We start from the raw sequence: 14,271 nt of genomic DNA, 5'->3' as shown, positions 1-14,271 counted from the left end.
GGTGCACACCTCTTTTGAGAGTGCTAGTGGCAATATGAAATATTTGACTGAGCAAGAACACACATCATAATGTTCCTTGCCTTCCACCAATTGAGGTGAGGCCATTAACTAATGAAGCAATAATACAGTTTGTATTGCAGTAGGGGTGTATCAGGACAGCAGACAGCATTGCCCACTGAATCACTGTCTACTCTCCTGATGCCTGTGGCTCTCCTCACAGTATTATTGAAGCACCTAACCCATATTGAAGATACTGCAGCCCTTCATCATCAGAAGTGTCACAAAGCTGGAATATTCAAACCTTTCAATAAATAACTGCTTAGTATTTGGAAATAATAAAAGACACATCATTGAGTTTTAATGATAATAACATTGTTGGGCAATTTAAAGCTCCTATTTTCATTCAAGTAATTCCTACTTGCTGTATGCATTTTGGTGCATTGTGCACCAGACCACAGAAGAACATTTCCATGCTCCCATTTGTGCCTATCATGGGTATGACAATTATTTTAAAGCTTGCATTGTATAGTATTATAGCTACATTTATATAGTGTATTTTACACCTGATAAGTTCCCAAGGGGCATCAGCAATCAGTCAATCAGAATTTATAAAGTTGCTTCTAATCACCGATAGGGTATTCAGGGGCTTACAGGTCCCGGTAGCTTATTCGAACAGCCAGGTCTTGAGGGCCATTTAGAATTCCAGAAGTGAGGTGATGGTCCGGAGTTGCATGGTGAGGCTGTTCCAGGTCTTTGCTGCGATGTGGGAGAAGGAACGTCCTCCACTTTTTCTTCGGTAGATGCAGGGAGTATGGGCAAGTGAGAGGAAGGTGGAGCGTAGTCTTCTCAACGGTTGGTGGAAGTTCAGGTGGTAATTGGTTTTGCTTCTTTGTAAAGTATTGAATAGTCTATGTAAGAAGTGTTTTGGTGAGATGCATGATGTCCAGAGTGGTGCCTCTATTCTGTCATCTGTCAGTGAATATAAGCATGTAGTGGAGCAAAATGGAGAGAGGGACAGAAAGCATTAACTTTAGTTTAAATTATGTTTGGGTTTGACTGGAAGGGTGTTAATTGTGAATGTGTCCTATGTGGGAATTGTTTTGCTATTGTGCTTGGTGAGTAGGGCATTCTCATGTCTTCTCAAATCACTCCTCTTGTGTGCCTTTTTTCTGGATCGCAGTGAACCAAATTCAAAGATAGTTTTTGGTACCAGTTCAGAAACCACAGGGCACACAGGAGGTACAGGGGCCCAATTGTGGGTCTTAGGTCAGTCTACCTTTAATGTCCTGGGTTAGAACTATCAAGTGCTCCCAAAACAGAGCTCCTACTGCACAACTTTATCACATGACTCTCAGAGTAGCTCAGCGAGCAGTCCTATGCATACTCAGGTGAGTGTTGTGGGGTTTGAAACTGAAAACTCAGTAACTCAAAAATGACTACACAACACCATACAAATAAATATGCTACAATATTGGAAACTTGCTAAAATGCTTCAAGTAGTTCGGCTTGTGTCGATAGCTGCTACTCTCTTGTATGTCCTTGAGTTTCTTATATCACTTTTGCTGTTGTCACTATCGGGTAGGCTAAATAGCAGATATGTCTGTGAAAATCCAAAGTCTTAAACCACTATAGCCCTCAGCAGGACCATTCACCCTGATTGCTGTGCAAAGGACACTGTTCGACCTGGTGCACCACCATTGTGGCTACTCAATTGCACTGTTTTTGCCCAATCTATGGACCCACAGAGCAAGAGCATTCATTGTCCCAGTATCTGCGGTCAGATGCTCAAACAAAACCACTACGCCCACATGAGACAAGAGTTGACCCAAGGGATCACTTTAAAAAGGGAGCAGCTCCCTGTAAGGTGACGTGGGAATACAATGAGTAAATACAGCTCCATGCTCCCGGCTGCAGCATGTTAAAGGAGAAAAGATCACCCAGTGGCATTTTCACAGCACCGTGGCCAGTCTTGAAAATAAAGCAGGCTTTTGTCTTTTCAGTGCATTGCACCCTGGATAGCTATACGGTACATGGGTTAGCAGAAGCACAGCAGCAGGCCCCCCGACCTCAGAATATGCACAGCTTCAGTCCACCCCAGCAACTCCATTGAATTTTCATTTTCTACACTATCCCCACAATGGAAATCCAAAACGGATTTGTCAGTTCCCACAGTCAACCATGAAACATATGCTTTTTACTCAGTTTACCACATAGTATATACATGCATGCAACATCTACTGGCAACTTGATGCGGTGAAGGACCTGATAAAGGGGATTCACAGACCAATTTAGAGGGGTTAACGCTCTCTGCATAGGTTATGCGAAAAAAGGCCTATCATGCCACAGTAGCACATCACTGCCACCACTTTGAGCCCACTGCAGCCAGATGAGTTGATGGTAGCCATCCCTGATTAAAGATGGTGCACATCATGTGCCCCAAGTGTCACCGAGCCCCACTCTGTTTCCTGGCATACACACATGAATGTCATGGGTGTTGAAACAAAAGAAAAAAGTCACAAACATCATAGGATCGCTATTTAGGTAACTCAGGTAAAATGACTTTCATGACGAGGGGGGCATTATCGTTTTTATTTTCAAAAAGAAAATCCTGCTTTGTGATTTTCTTTTTGAAAACAAAAAAGGAAAATACATTGGTGCAAGGCTTTGTCATGCACAAAACTGCAAAGAGCATTGACAGGAAATGCTATGACAGCGGTTTCTGGCAATGCTTTAGAAATTACCACCAGCTTGGCAGTCATTTCGAAATTTGAGGGGTGACATATCTGTCGGGGCGAAGGAATAATATACTCCCCCACCCTGGCAGAGAACTGGGATACCTGCTGACATCTTAATTAGTCCCACAGTTCCAAGTGACCTTGGATATTTCTGTCTTTGCTAGGAGGGAATTTCATCCTTATGTTGCTTGAATGGAGAATGAGGTTCCACAGATACGTTTAGTCTTGAACGGGGAGGTGATATGCCAAGGTTTCAGTCTAGAGTAGGTGGTTCTGTCTTTACATTGATGAAGAATGAGCTCTTATTGCGAGTGGTCATTTGGATGATGCAGAGTGTAATGAAGGCATGCCATCTGGCCACAGGTAGCTATTGAAGTGCTGGGACAACTGGTGTGACATGTTCCCATCGGCAAAATTGTAGGAGCTATCACACTTCCACATTTTGCACTGTGTACAGTTTTCAGAGTAGAAAGAGTGGGTCCCCTATGGAGAGATCATTTGAGGAGTCTAGATGAGACCATACATATAAGGTGGTGCCCATTGTCTTCTGATGAAAACCAAATAACAGAAGATGCATCAAATGCATGCTTGGTGTCAAAAAGCCGTTCTTTTTGCTTGGATCTAATTAAATATTGGCGTTTATGATCACTTTGAGATTTCTTATTTCAAGTTGATGTCACTGCAGGGGGTTTGAGTTCCTGAGGTCAGATGGTTGCAGTAGGGTAGTTTTTCACTATGCACATGCGAAGATTGAAATCTCAATTTTAGAATTTTAGGAGAATTACGTTTATGGTGTTTACTCAGCATCCATTGTTTAAGAGCTTGGAGGTAGCAATTAAGTAGTATAGTAAGAGGCAGGGTCTCTTCTCGCAGCACCGCAGGTGTGCTTAAAGGCAGCAATTGCCCCTCAGTGCGGGACGAGCCCGGAAAGCATGCCTGGGTGAAGACTGGACCAAGAGTGGGCCAGTCTTAGCCCAAAAAAGGCAGGGCAGGGCCACCCCTCTAACCTATGCTAATTGGATTCCAATGACACTGAACTTTGGACAGATGAAACCTTGTCTTTTGAGCTGACGTTGAGTGATTTGGAGTGTCATTGTGACTCCTTTGTTCATCCGCGGCCCATGCAGGTAAGAGCGGTGAAGCTGTGGGGATATCGACAGACGTCGATGAGGGTAAATGAATAATTTATTTAATTTTCCCTCGTCATCGTCCGTCTAATTCCCCCCCACCCGGCCCACCACTCTTACCTGCACAGGCCATACCTGCCTTTGTTCTTTTGCTTTGCTGTTTACAATTGCCTCCTTTGGCATTCCCAGCAAGCTACTGTGAGCAGTTGGATTACTAAAAGAGGGTTTCATTGTCAAAGGTTGTACAAACATGGTTTGCATGGGCTTTTGCAAGCAAAGCACAAGCCTCACAAAACTGGAATATAGTCCCTATTTTTTGTAAGAGCTAATAGAGGTTTAAAAGTGACTAACCTCAAGTGATTAATTGCAATCTGTTGTAAAAGGAGCAACCTTTCAGGAAGGGGTAGCTTTGCTGAGTGTTTGATTTTCTCCTTTGAGAGGCAATGGGTAAAAGGATAGCAATGGGAAGTCCACATAGGGGGGTGAGTAATAATAAAAATCAAGTACAAAACGCAGCAGAGAACTGCACAGTAGAAAAAATTGACAATCTCATCAAAGAGGTGAAATCTATCCTAAAAAGGAGAAACATATAAATGTCTGTATTCTGGCCTGAAGGTTTTTATAAGGATAAATATTTCCATACCATCAAGCAGAGACTGAAATCCTCTAATTAAAGAATAAGATTTGAAGGTTCGACAGGATATTGACGGGAGGAGTCCACAGTCTAACTCACCAATAGTTGAAGTGGTGTCAGGGCTGGATGGGCAGTGCGAGAGCCAATTAGTTGTAGAACTTATGAATCCTGAAATAACTTACACAAACTGTCATGGCGGCAAGGGGACATATTATTAACACCTTGACCTAGCCCCCTGTCCGCAGTCAGTGTGGTAGGGAATACCAATGGATGGACCAACACATTGACCAAAGGGCATTTAATCTTGAGCACAGTTTGGAGGACAGGAATGTAAATGGAAGAAGGGGGGATGAATAGCAAGGCCTGCCCCTCAAATGACAAGGGAAAAGAGTTGTTCATGGTAAATGTACCTAGGTTACCACCGGGTGACAAGGAGGACAATGATTCACTAAAAAATACAAAGTGACCCATTGGATAAGGCATCACCAACATTGTTATTCATTGATCAGATCTCCAAGCTGTCAAGCGTTATTCCCTACCTAATGAGCAATTTGATTATATATAGCACGGAAATTGGCCATTGAGGATCTTCCGAACAGGTTGGTGAGTTTGGACCAATGCACCTCTCCTCCAAAGGGCTTATTGATTCAATTTAAGTTTACCCTCCTCCGCTGAAGCATCTAGCTAGTAGATCTGAGGAGAGTTGTGGTGATTCACAGACCATTGATATGGGGACAATCACTCATACTATCCCAAAGGAAAGCCCCAATTTAAATCCTGGCAAGGTTGATTGACTTGCAGATGGATGGGAAGCAACATGAGGAAAAAGGAGGCTACCAAAACTAGGTTCAAAACACCCCACAACTGGAGGAAGCCCTGAAGAAAAAACACAATGGGGGTGATATACAAGGGCAGGATCAAGAAACAGATACCCATATGTTACATTATGATGTTTTACCTCAAATCAAATTGCTTTCTAGGAATGTGACAGATTTAACATTTAAATTGAGTGGTCCAGAATGTGTGTTGCAGGAAACATGGGCACTTGTTCCTATCCGTAGATCAGGCTATATTAATTATCGTATAGAAGCCAGACCTTCAGCTGCACGTCGACCTTCAGGTGGATTAACAATTTGGTTAAAGACGTCACTTGCTTGTGAGATTAAAAGACTGAAACTGTTGATATACTGGAGCTGTATATCACGCCTTTTGTTGGAATCTTTACAATAAGATTGTTTAATGTACAAAATCGTTTTACTAGACAGAATTGTGAGTCGCTTACCTTACCTGCTCTAGATGAATATCGAGAATATTAATATTGATGGCCATCTCATGTTAGTGGGGGATTTTAATGTAACTTTCGAGCCACTAGATTATATTCAAGCTCTCATAAACGAGGAAGATGAGGAAAAAGGAGTACCAAGATTAGTGACACCTCCCTTAAAGAAGCGGTCTAAGGTATCATTACAAATCACGTCCCTTACATTATTTTATTGTCTCTGTGCTTGCAATGGAAGTTTGTCGTCTGATAAAGAAGCTGCTTCTACTTTCAAAAGATCGCTGTCTAGAAGCAGAGTGGACTATGTACTACTGAATCTTTGTTTTAGGCCTAATATGAAACATGGTGGTAGTCAACAGAAATGACAGTGACCATAGGGCTCTGTCTCTATCACCAAGGAATATTCTGTTCTTGGTTTACATTTGAGTTTCTCAACTGAAGTGCCAACTTCCACTCTAATAATAAAAGGATGATTAAATGGGCCACTATAATGACCAATGTAGATACACTTGCACATATTTATTTCGTAGTTCTCCATGCATTATGTTTACATAAGAATTCTGTCTAAGATGAGCCTCCCCCAAGTGAAGATTTTTAAACACCTACTTGATTCCATCAGAGTGTATTTTTTTAAATTGTGAAGGCTCCACCTCATAGATGGAAAGAAGCACTCTGGTTTGGCAAACAATGCAGGTTGGCCAAATGAAAATTAATGGTTGCTATAAATATAAAAAAGCAGATGCAGAGAGTTAATAGCCGTGGGAAGGAAACAGTATAGATGCACACAATTAGCTGCAAATGAAAAGATGGAGGAAGGAAATGGGTGTGACTTGTTCGAAGCTGTCAATAAGAGAGATTGTATATTTGGCATATTCTCTAACATGGAACCATTCGTATCACTAGAGCCAAAGATTTGTATATCCAGCTTCACATCTGGGCACATTATTTTAGCAATCTTTAAACTATTTGGAATAAGAGAGAGTGTCCAGATAGGAATAGAGAATAGAATAATGTATTGCGTAACTCCAAGTATACTTCTGTAGTCTCTTTTTCCATGCTAGACACTTTAGCAGCCATTGATAGTATGAAAACTGGGAAAGCCCCAGGACTGGAGAGGATTCTTCGGGATCTCTTATCGGTCAGAAGTAGTTGTTTGGGGCGTCATATTGAATGCTTCATTGAATGCTTTAGCCAGGGGAGCGTAGGTACCAGAATCCTGTAGAGCAGCAGAAATCATCCCTATCATATAAAAAAGGGTATAAGGATAGCCCAGCTAACCACAGACCAATTAGCCTGATAGACAATGTCCAAACATTATTCAGTAGACATTTATTGATTAGAATTCAACATGGATGGAGTAAAATCCAGTGTTGTCAAACCTGCTGGCAGCCTTCCAATCACATACGAGCACTATTGATCAGGTGTTTCACTTTATTTTAATTCTTTGAAAGACCATTAATTTAAATAAAGGCTACCTGTCTACCTGTTTGTAGTGTGCGTCACCTAAAGAGCAGCCTTTGATTTGATACCTCAGGCAAAACGGAGGGCTGCACTCAGAGATATGTGAATGCCAGTTAATCTGCTTGATCTAGCAAGTCGTCTGTATAGTGAGATGGGGTAGAGAGGGTGACCTGACGGACCATATTCGTGGTGAGAGAGGGTTCGGCCAGGGATGCGTACTCTTCCCTACTCTATATACACTTTATAGTAACAGAATAATTGATATGTTATATGATTGCAAGGGTGACCCCCCCAAAAAAACTGGCTGACCTGAGAACTCCTGCCCTACTGTTTGAAGACAGTACATTAGTGATTTCAATTACCTCTGAATAGTATGGCTTAGAAATCAATGATTTCAAAACTAAATTAATGTCTTTCTGCCCACATAGGTCATTCAGAGGGAAGGTGAAGTTTGGTCTTCTTACCTAGAACAAGTTAGGGCGTTTGACTATCTAGGAGTCCGGATTGCGGATATATTGTCATGGGCTCCTCAAGTAATGAAAACTCAAATGCCAGTGCATCATATGGTATCAGCGATTGTCAAGAATCTAAATGCACCTAATTTTCGACTTATATCACCAGCTTTGGAGGTCTACCATGCAAGATGACTTGAAGCAGCACTTTATTGTGAAGAGATATGGGACACTGATGGAATTAAAGTCTTGGTGAACACTGAGAATAGGTTTTTTGCGATCAATTCTTTAACACCTATGCGCCTAGACTTGGGTCTAAGGAATATGGCGGATATAGCTAAACGTAATTCATTGACCTATAGGGTAAGACTCTGGAGCAGTCTCTGGCACCTTACAAAACAAACAAGCATTCGCTAATGTAAAAATGTTAGATAAGCATGGATCCATAACTTGGTTTAATTATATAAAGTCTTGGACGTCCAAGTCGGACATTCACATAGCCTGGGATAACCCAGAGCATGTAACCAGAGAAATGCTGGGCCTATTAAAAACAAGATATTGGTACACGGAGGATGGATAGTCTAGCCAATAGCAGGGACGCTGACAGAAAGATTTCTTAATTTTCACCAGGATTTGGAATTTGAAATGTTTATGGATCATAGAAAATCATCACAAGCAAGATCTTTATTTCTGAAATTCAGATATGAGATTTTACCAGTAAACACATTTTGTAGGACACAGTGGTGGAATGTTACTTCACATATTTGTCCTTAATGTAAACTACGTCCTAAATCTAAAGAGCATTTTTTTTTCCTGCTTATCACCATCTAAGAAAGATTTGGTTAATTCTCGTTTGTCGCCTGTTCAGTGTAAGACGCAATCTAGAGGCAATTCACATTTTGAGAACTGATAATACAGAGCGCATTGTTTTAGCGGTGTCAAAATATTTTGTGTATGCTAGGCGAAAAAGATGCAGATTAAATGAAGTATTTTAAGATTTTAGAATTATGGATGAAATAAGTATTTTTAAATATATACTTTTAACGTTGCATGGAATGATGGATTGTATTTTATGGAATGCTATATTGTATTTTATATTTTCTATACATTTTATGGGATTTAGTTTCCTCCAAAAATCAACTTTACTACTTCTACTAATACTACTACTACTGCTACTACTGCTGCTAATACTAATAATATTAATAACATACTTTTGTTTTAGTGTTCCAAGCTGTATGCCTGCCATCACGAAACAGTGTAAAAGAAGTGCTAGGTCTGCCCAATCAAATGGTACTCTGGTGTCTATGTCCTTTGGGGTTTTCATTTGTAAGATGAGGTGCAAGTTGTTCATGTAATTGTAGCTAATTGGGCTGAAGAACTTAATGAGGTTTGCTAGCAGGTGAGATAGAGAATGAGGAGGAGTGGTGAATTGATAGAGCATAGCAGTAAATACTCTAGTATCCAGCTTAAAGGAGTTGAAAGAAATAGTGGGAGCAAGATGTTGCTAGATTTGTGCTATAGTGGAGGAGCTCTAATCTAATCTAGGAGACTTCCTCAGATGCAAAGTTCCTCTAGCTTGTGTAATAAGATCTTGTGGTGCACAGTATCAAAGCCAATGGACAGATCCAGTAGCAGAATTGTTGCCAATCCGTTTCTATCTGCAGCCATTTTCATGTCATCCCAGATCAATATGAGAGTAGATTTAGTGCCTCCTACCTCTCTACCTCACTACCTCACTTACTCATCCTATGCAGTACAATGGTTTGTAAAATGTGTTCCATTTGCTTCCCCATTTTGTATGATATCTGCAAAGGCTCAATGCTTATTACTCTTCTTTTTTTTAAAGTATACCACTCCTCCCCCTCCTTTATCTCAATAGGATTCCTTCTTTTCAAATTCTAAAGTCTATGACTCTAGGATCTTTGCTTCCTTCCCTTCCTGTACACATTCCAAGCAATCGTCTTTCTGTCCCTTCTTTTATTTTAATTTGGGGCCCAAACACTCTTATACTCAACATCTTCAAATCATGAAACCTTTTTTTTACCTGCTACTAACCTCTCTCTACCCAATCTTACTCATGTCTTCCATCCATTCTTCCCATCTCCTTCATCTTTGTCTTGTTAACTTGTTAGCTTTATTCTCTGTATTTCCTCTTACATCTTGTATTGAACACCCTCTCATATTACTTCTGATGTTTCAGTCTTCATAGAATTTAACCTTTTATCTACTTATTTTCAAGCTTCTGTTCTCTTGCTTGGACTATTTCCATTCCACAAGCTTCCTCACTTTCAGTCTATTTAAACTACTGCATTTGCCTACTAATTTACCTCACATGTCTCTGCTGCCCCCACTTTCATTAGGTGTTGACTACATATTTCTGATTCAAATGTTGATTCTCAGACCTGGATTTCAAAGCTACTCACACTCTCCTTCCACTCTGCTTAAGTTTCATTTTCTTTTACAAACTCTTCACTCTTCATTCCAGGTTATCCTTACCCCTCCTATTAAATTTACCTTCTGTCATTTCCACACCATCACAACTATCCCCTAACATTTGGAATAATCTACCTCCTCATTTATTTTGTAGACCTTGTCTTCAAATCCTTTTTCTGCACTGAAATGTATTGTTAATACTCATGTAAAGTGTAACAGTTGTGTAATCAAATACCTTGGGGTCGGCTCGTTGCTCAATATATCCACCTCTTGATAGCCTTAATTCCACTTGCTATAGTAGCACAGAATTTTAAGTTGATGAAGTGAGGGAAGGAAGGAAGGGAAAGGAACAGCAGAACAGCAGGGAAGGAGACTTGTAAGACAAACAACACACTTTATATGGTGATACTACTGCAATGAACAATAACTTTGTTTTAACTTTGGGCAATGAATGGATACCAAGTGGCATCAACACTTCTATGTTCTTTCTTAGTATAATGCTGCAACAGTAAGAGAGTAATTATGCATCTAGTATGTTTATAGAACATAACACATTTCTTCTTTCTTTCACATGGCAATGTTTGTGAAGAGATATATCATGGATTATTTATTCTCCATAATTGTGGCATCCAAAGAACCTCCGCAATCCCAGAATTTCCTTTTTGAAATCATTCAACTGGAACACAGCTGAATTTTATTAACACGTCATGAATACCCATTATGCGCCACATCCAGGAATCAGAACACGGATGTCCCATAATTATCTCAAGCAGAAAAAGTGTTTTCCATTAACGTAATATTTTTAAATGAATATCTAGATAATTTCTCCTATCATGGAAACAACCGCAACAAATGCAGCCTTGAATGTGCTTGAACTCCTGAGCACGCTTTGCTTCTCCTCACATCTGGGTTTCAGTAGCATTCTTCAAACAAAATGACATTACGCACCGTTAATAAGCCAGGAACAGGCATCTGTCACCAAAATACGCACTCCTCCCGCTATGCTACCAGATTACTACGGGCACGCTATATTGTAGAAAACGACTTTTGGGCAAAGCACCCTTACCACCACCAGAATCAGCACTCCATCCGAATAAGCGGTAGGCAGGAACCAGGATTTGCCAAATGAATAATCCACCCCTCGATGATCGCGTAAGCAGTACTTATAGGTTCCGGTTCAGATCGCTGGCAACCATTGAAGTCGTTAATGCATCCCAGCTGAGCGAGACCCTCATGGGAAATGTAGTTTTAACAGGTTCTGCACTGGCAATATGGTTATTTTCCAACCATGGTGTATACTAATTCCCACCACCCTGTCAGGACTTAAAATAGTGTTACTACATGAGAGAGGGTTAGAAAGGAAGACACTTGATTTGACAGAGGACCGACTTTCCTATCATGTGTGGCGTTAACACCCTGTATCCTTTGCCGCCTCGATGAGTGTGTAACATAAAGTAATTGATTTGCAAGTAAAAAATGCATTATAATTCATGTTAAGGCGCATTGCATTATGAATACATTCACAGGTTAACATTGTACACACAACAATTCCAATCATTTATGGGGATGATATCATACCATGGACTTATTTGCTGTAATTCACAGGAATTAATTCCTGTTAATTATTGATTTAATTTAATGTAAACGGCAACAAATGCTTTGACATGTGGTTTTGCAGTTTGTGCTATAACAATTTACTTATATATAATGAAAAGCATCTGATCAGCAGTGTTAATCCCCTTAAGGATTTTGGTGTTCCTCTTCTTGGGTCTGGTCAACAAATCAATGCATTCAAAATTACACACAAAATTATGTGAAGCACATTACTCTCCACAAGAAAAACAGAGAATATTTTAATATCAAACCATAAAAGTTTATTTCAAATCAGTGGTTTACAGAAGGCAAAAATAGGTTAGCAGCATTTAATACTTGGAATGCGTATGCATCAATTAATATGCAAATCAAATTAAATCAAATCTTATAAAGGAGAACACAAACCAACATGGGGTTACCCCAAAGGGAAAGACAAGGAAAAGCCAGTCCTTTCTTTAAAAGAGCACTCTAAAATCTCATCTTAAAACTCAAAGAATTCTAACATTTAACACACTGAATGCAGTTCTCACGAGATGTCCCATCAGGCTAAAGCAACATGAAACATTTATACAATTACATACTTAATCAGTACTCAAGGTTTTTCCCAATACAAGCTTCTCTCTGTGTCTTTCATGCTATCTGGAACAAGATAAGACACATGAACCCGTCTGCACACAGCAAAGGTCTCTTGAATGCATTATTCATTAAATCAACATTCCTCAATAATTACAAAGAAAAAACATTTGTTGACACGGGAAAGAAAGAAATAGAACATTGTGTTCAACAACATTTGAAATTCAGCTTTATTAAAAATAAAAATGTTCATATCACAAAGCTAAGATGGCAACTAACGTTAGACATTTTGAAATTCAATCCTACATTAAATATAATAATCTAAACGTGAATAAACATGTCTATCTAGAATTAGTATTAGCATGTCTATTCATTGCTGTCATGTTAACACAAAACATTTATTATAAAAACGTTCTCGCAAGTAATGTGTCAATGAATGTGTACAGGAAGATGGGGAAAGTATCATGTCAGTATGGTCAAAGTATGTATAGTGGAAATGGACGCACACATTGGAAGAAAAGTAATGTATGAAAGAGAAGGAAAATACCAGTGCAAGGTTTTAAAAATAAGGGTTGCCACCTGATCCCTGGTCACAGGGTTTGCTTAATATCAGGGCTTTTTCTGTATTTTCAGCTAAGTCAATAGATGAATTTGCTGTTGAGTACAGAATTATAAATCCCAAAGCCATTACCATGGGGCAACTGTATGGATGTTTTGACCCAGTGAGTCATGAGTGGACAGATGGAGTCCTTGCAACCACATTCAGAGAACAAGCTTCATCAATTTCCGAAGATAGAAAGTGGATTATATTTGATGGACCTGTGGATGCAGTCTGGATAGAGAATATGAATACTGTACTGGATGACAACAAAAAGGTAACCATATAATTAGCTAATCAGGATACAATGCCTGTGCTCTTAAGTGTACGCAGCAGAAGTAGATAGAATAGTGACACATTGTTTATATTATGGACTGACCTTTTCTTCTTGGCAGAAACTGCCCTCAGACCTCTTTGCTCTCAATATAATCTAAACTTTCTTCCTGCTTCGATTGTGCCTTTTTATCACACCTAATCAACTCATTCCTATGCATTGATATCTACCATCCCTGCTCTAGAATTGCCTTTACCATCCCCCTACATTGGCCTGTTTTCTATGTGTCTAGCCTTTTGAGTTATTCCCTATATCCTTTATCTTCTTGTCCAAAATCCTAACTAGAGAGGTCCCAGACTCACCACTACCTAACCCCAATAACCTCTGAAATCCCCTTTAGTCATTCTTACAAAATGTTCTTTGCTTGTATGCCTTCTCATCCTTCTCACCCTTTTCAAGCACTTGATACTCTTTACTCTGACATACTAGTGGCAGATATGTCTTACTTTGACATTACCAGTATTTCATCTTTTTGACTCTATGTCTTTCTTGAGGACGAGTTCAACTGTGCGCCGCATACATTTTTAAATCCACATGCCGCTTTCTATCAGAAGGCATCTCCTGAGGCTATGTCTTTGGACTTCTCATTTCCAGTCTCCCTTGGTGACATTATTTTTTATTACTTCTTTGCTGATAACACCCAAATTATATTCTGTTTACCCTTATTCTCTACATCACAACAGTATTGTTGGCCCTGGTGGTCAGGTGTAGGTGGTCTGTCCCCGAGTCCAAAAATGGTTGCCGGAACATCTTTGTTGATGTTGAGGAATCCAATCAGATCTAAGCTTTTGATTTTTTAGGTCTGAAGATCCCGCAGTGGGAAATGTACATACATTTCGAACTCTAATTTCTCCCAAACTACTGAAGTGATTTGCACCAAATCTCAAAAAGCGTGCTTTCTGGATAAAGATCTAGCTTTCACCCAAATTTGGTGTAATTCAAATTTAGCCATTTTGGCTGTAGCTGTATCTAATGTTCCTATGGAAAATTGCATGAGGAAATATGTGTTTTGGGGCCCCCCTTTTTCTCGGCCCATGCTTAACGGATCACCC

The 14,271-nt window shown here is 39.8% G+C and overlaps 1 protein-coding gene across 1 annotated transcript in view; it reads left to right on the top strand.

The window, feature by feature from the left end:
* The window catches only part of DNAH3 (dynein axonemal heavy chain 3), a 694,204-nt gene that overhangs the window by 460,979 nt on the left and 218,954 nt on the right, over positions 1 to 14,271 (top strand). Inside the window, exon 36 of the mRNA XM_085629109.1 lies at positions 12,921 to 13,162. Coding sequence (XP_085485235.1) covers positions 12,921 to 13,162 — 242 coding nt within the window. The remainder of the gene's footprint in view (positions 1 to 12,920; positions 13,163 to 14,271) is intronic.

Source organism: Triturus cristatus, chromosome 10, assembly GCF_964204655.1.
Source record: "Triturus cristatus chromosome 10, aTriCri1.1, whole genome shotgun sequence".
In the NCBI taxonomy this organism is placed as follows: Eukaryota; Metazoa; Chordata; class Amphibia; order Caudata; family Salamandridae; genus Triturus; species Triturus cristatus.
The sequence above is the reverse complement of the archived record's forward strand: the minus strand, read 5'-3'. Positions and strand labels throughout refer to the sequence as shown.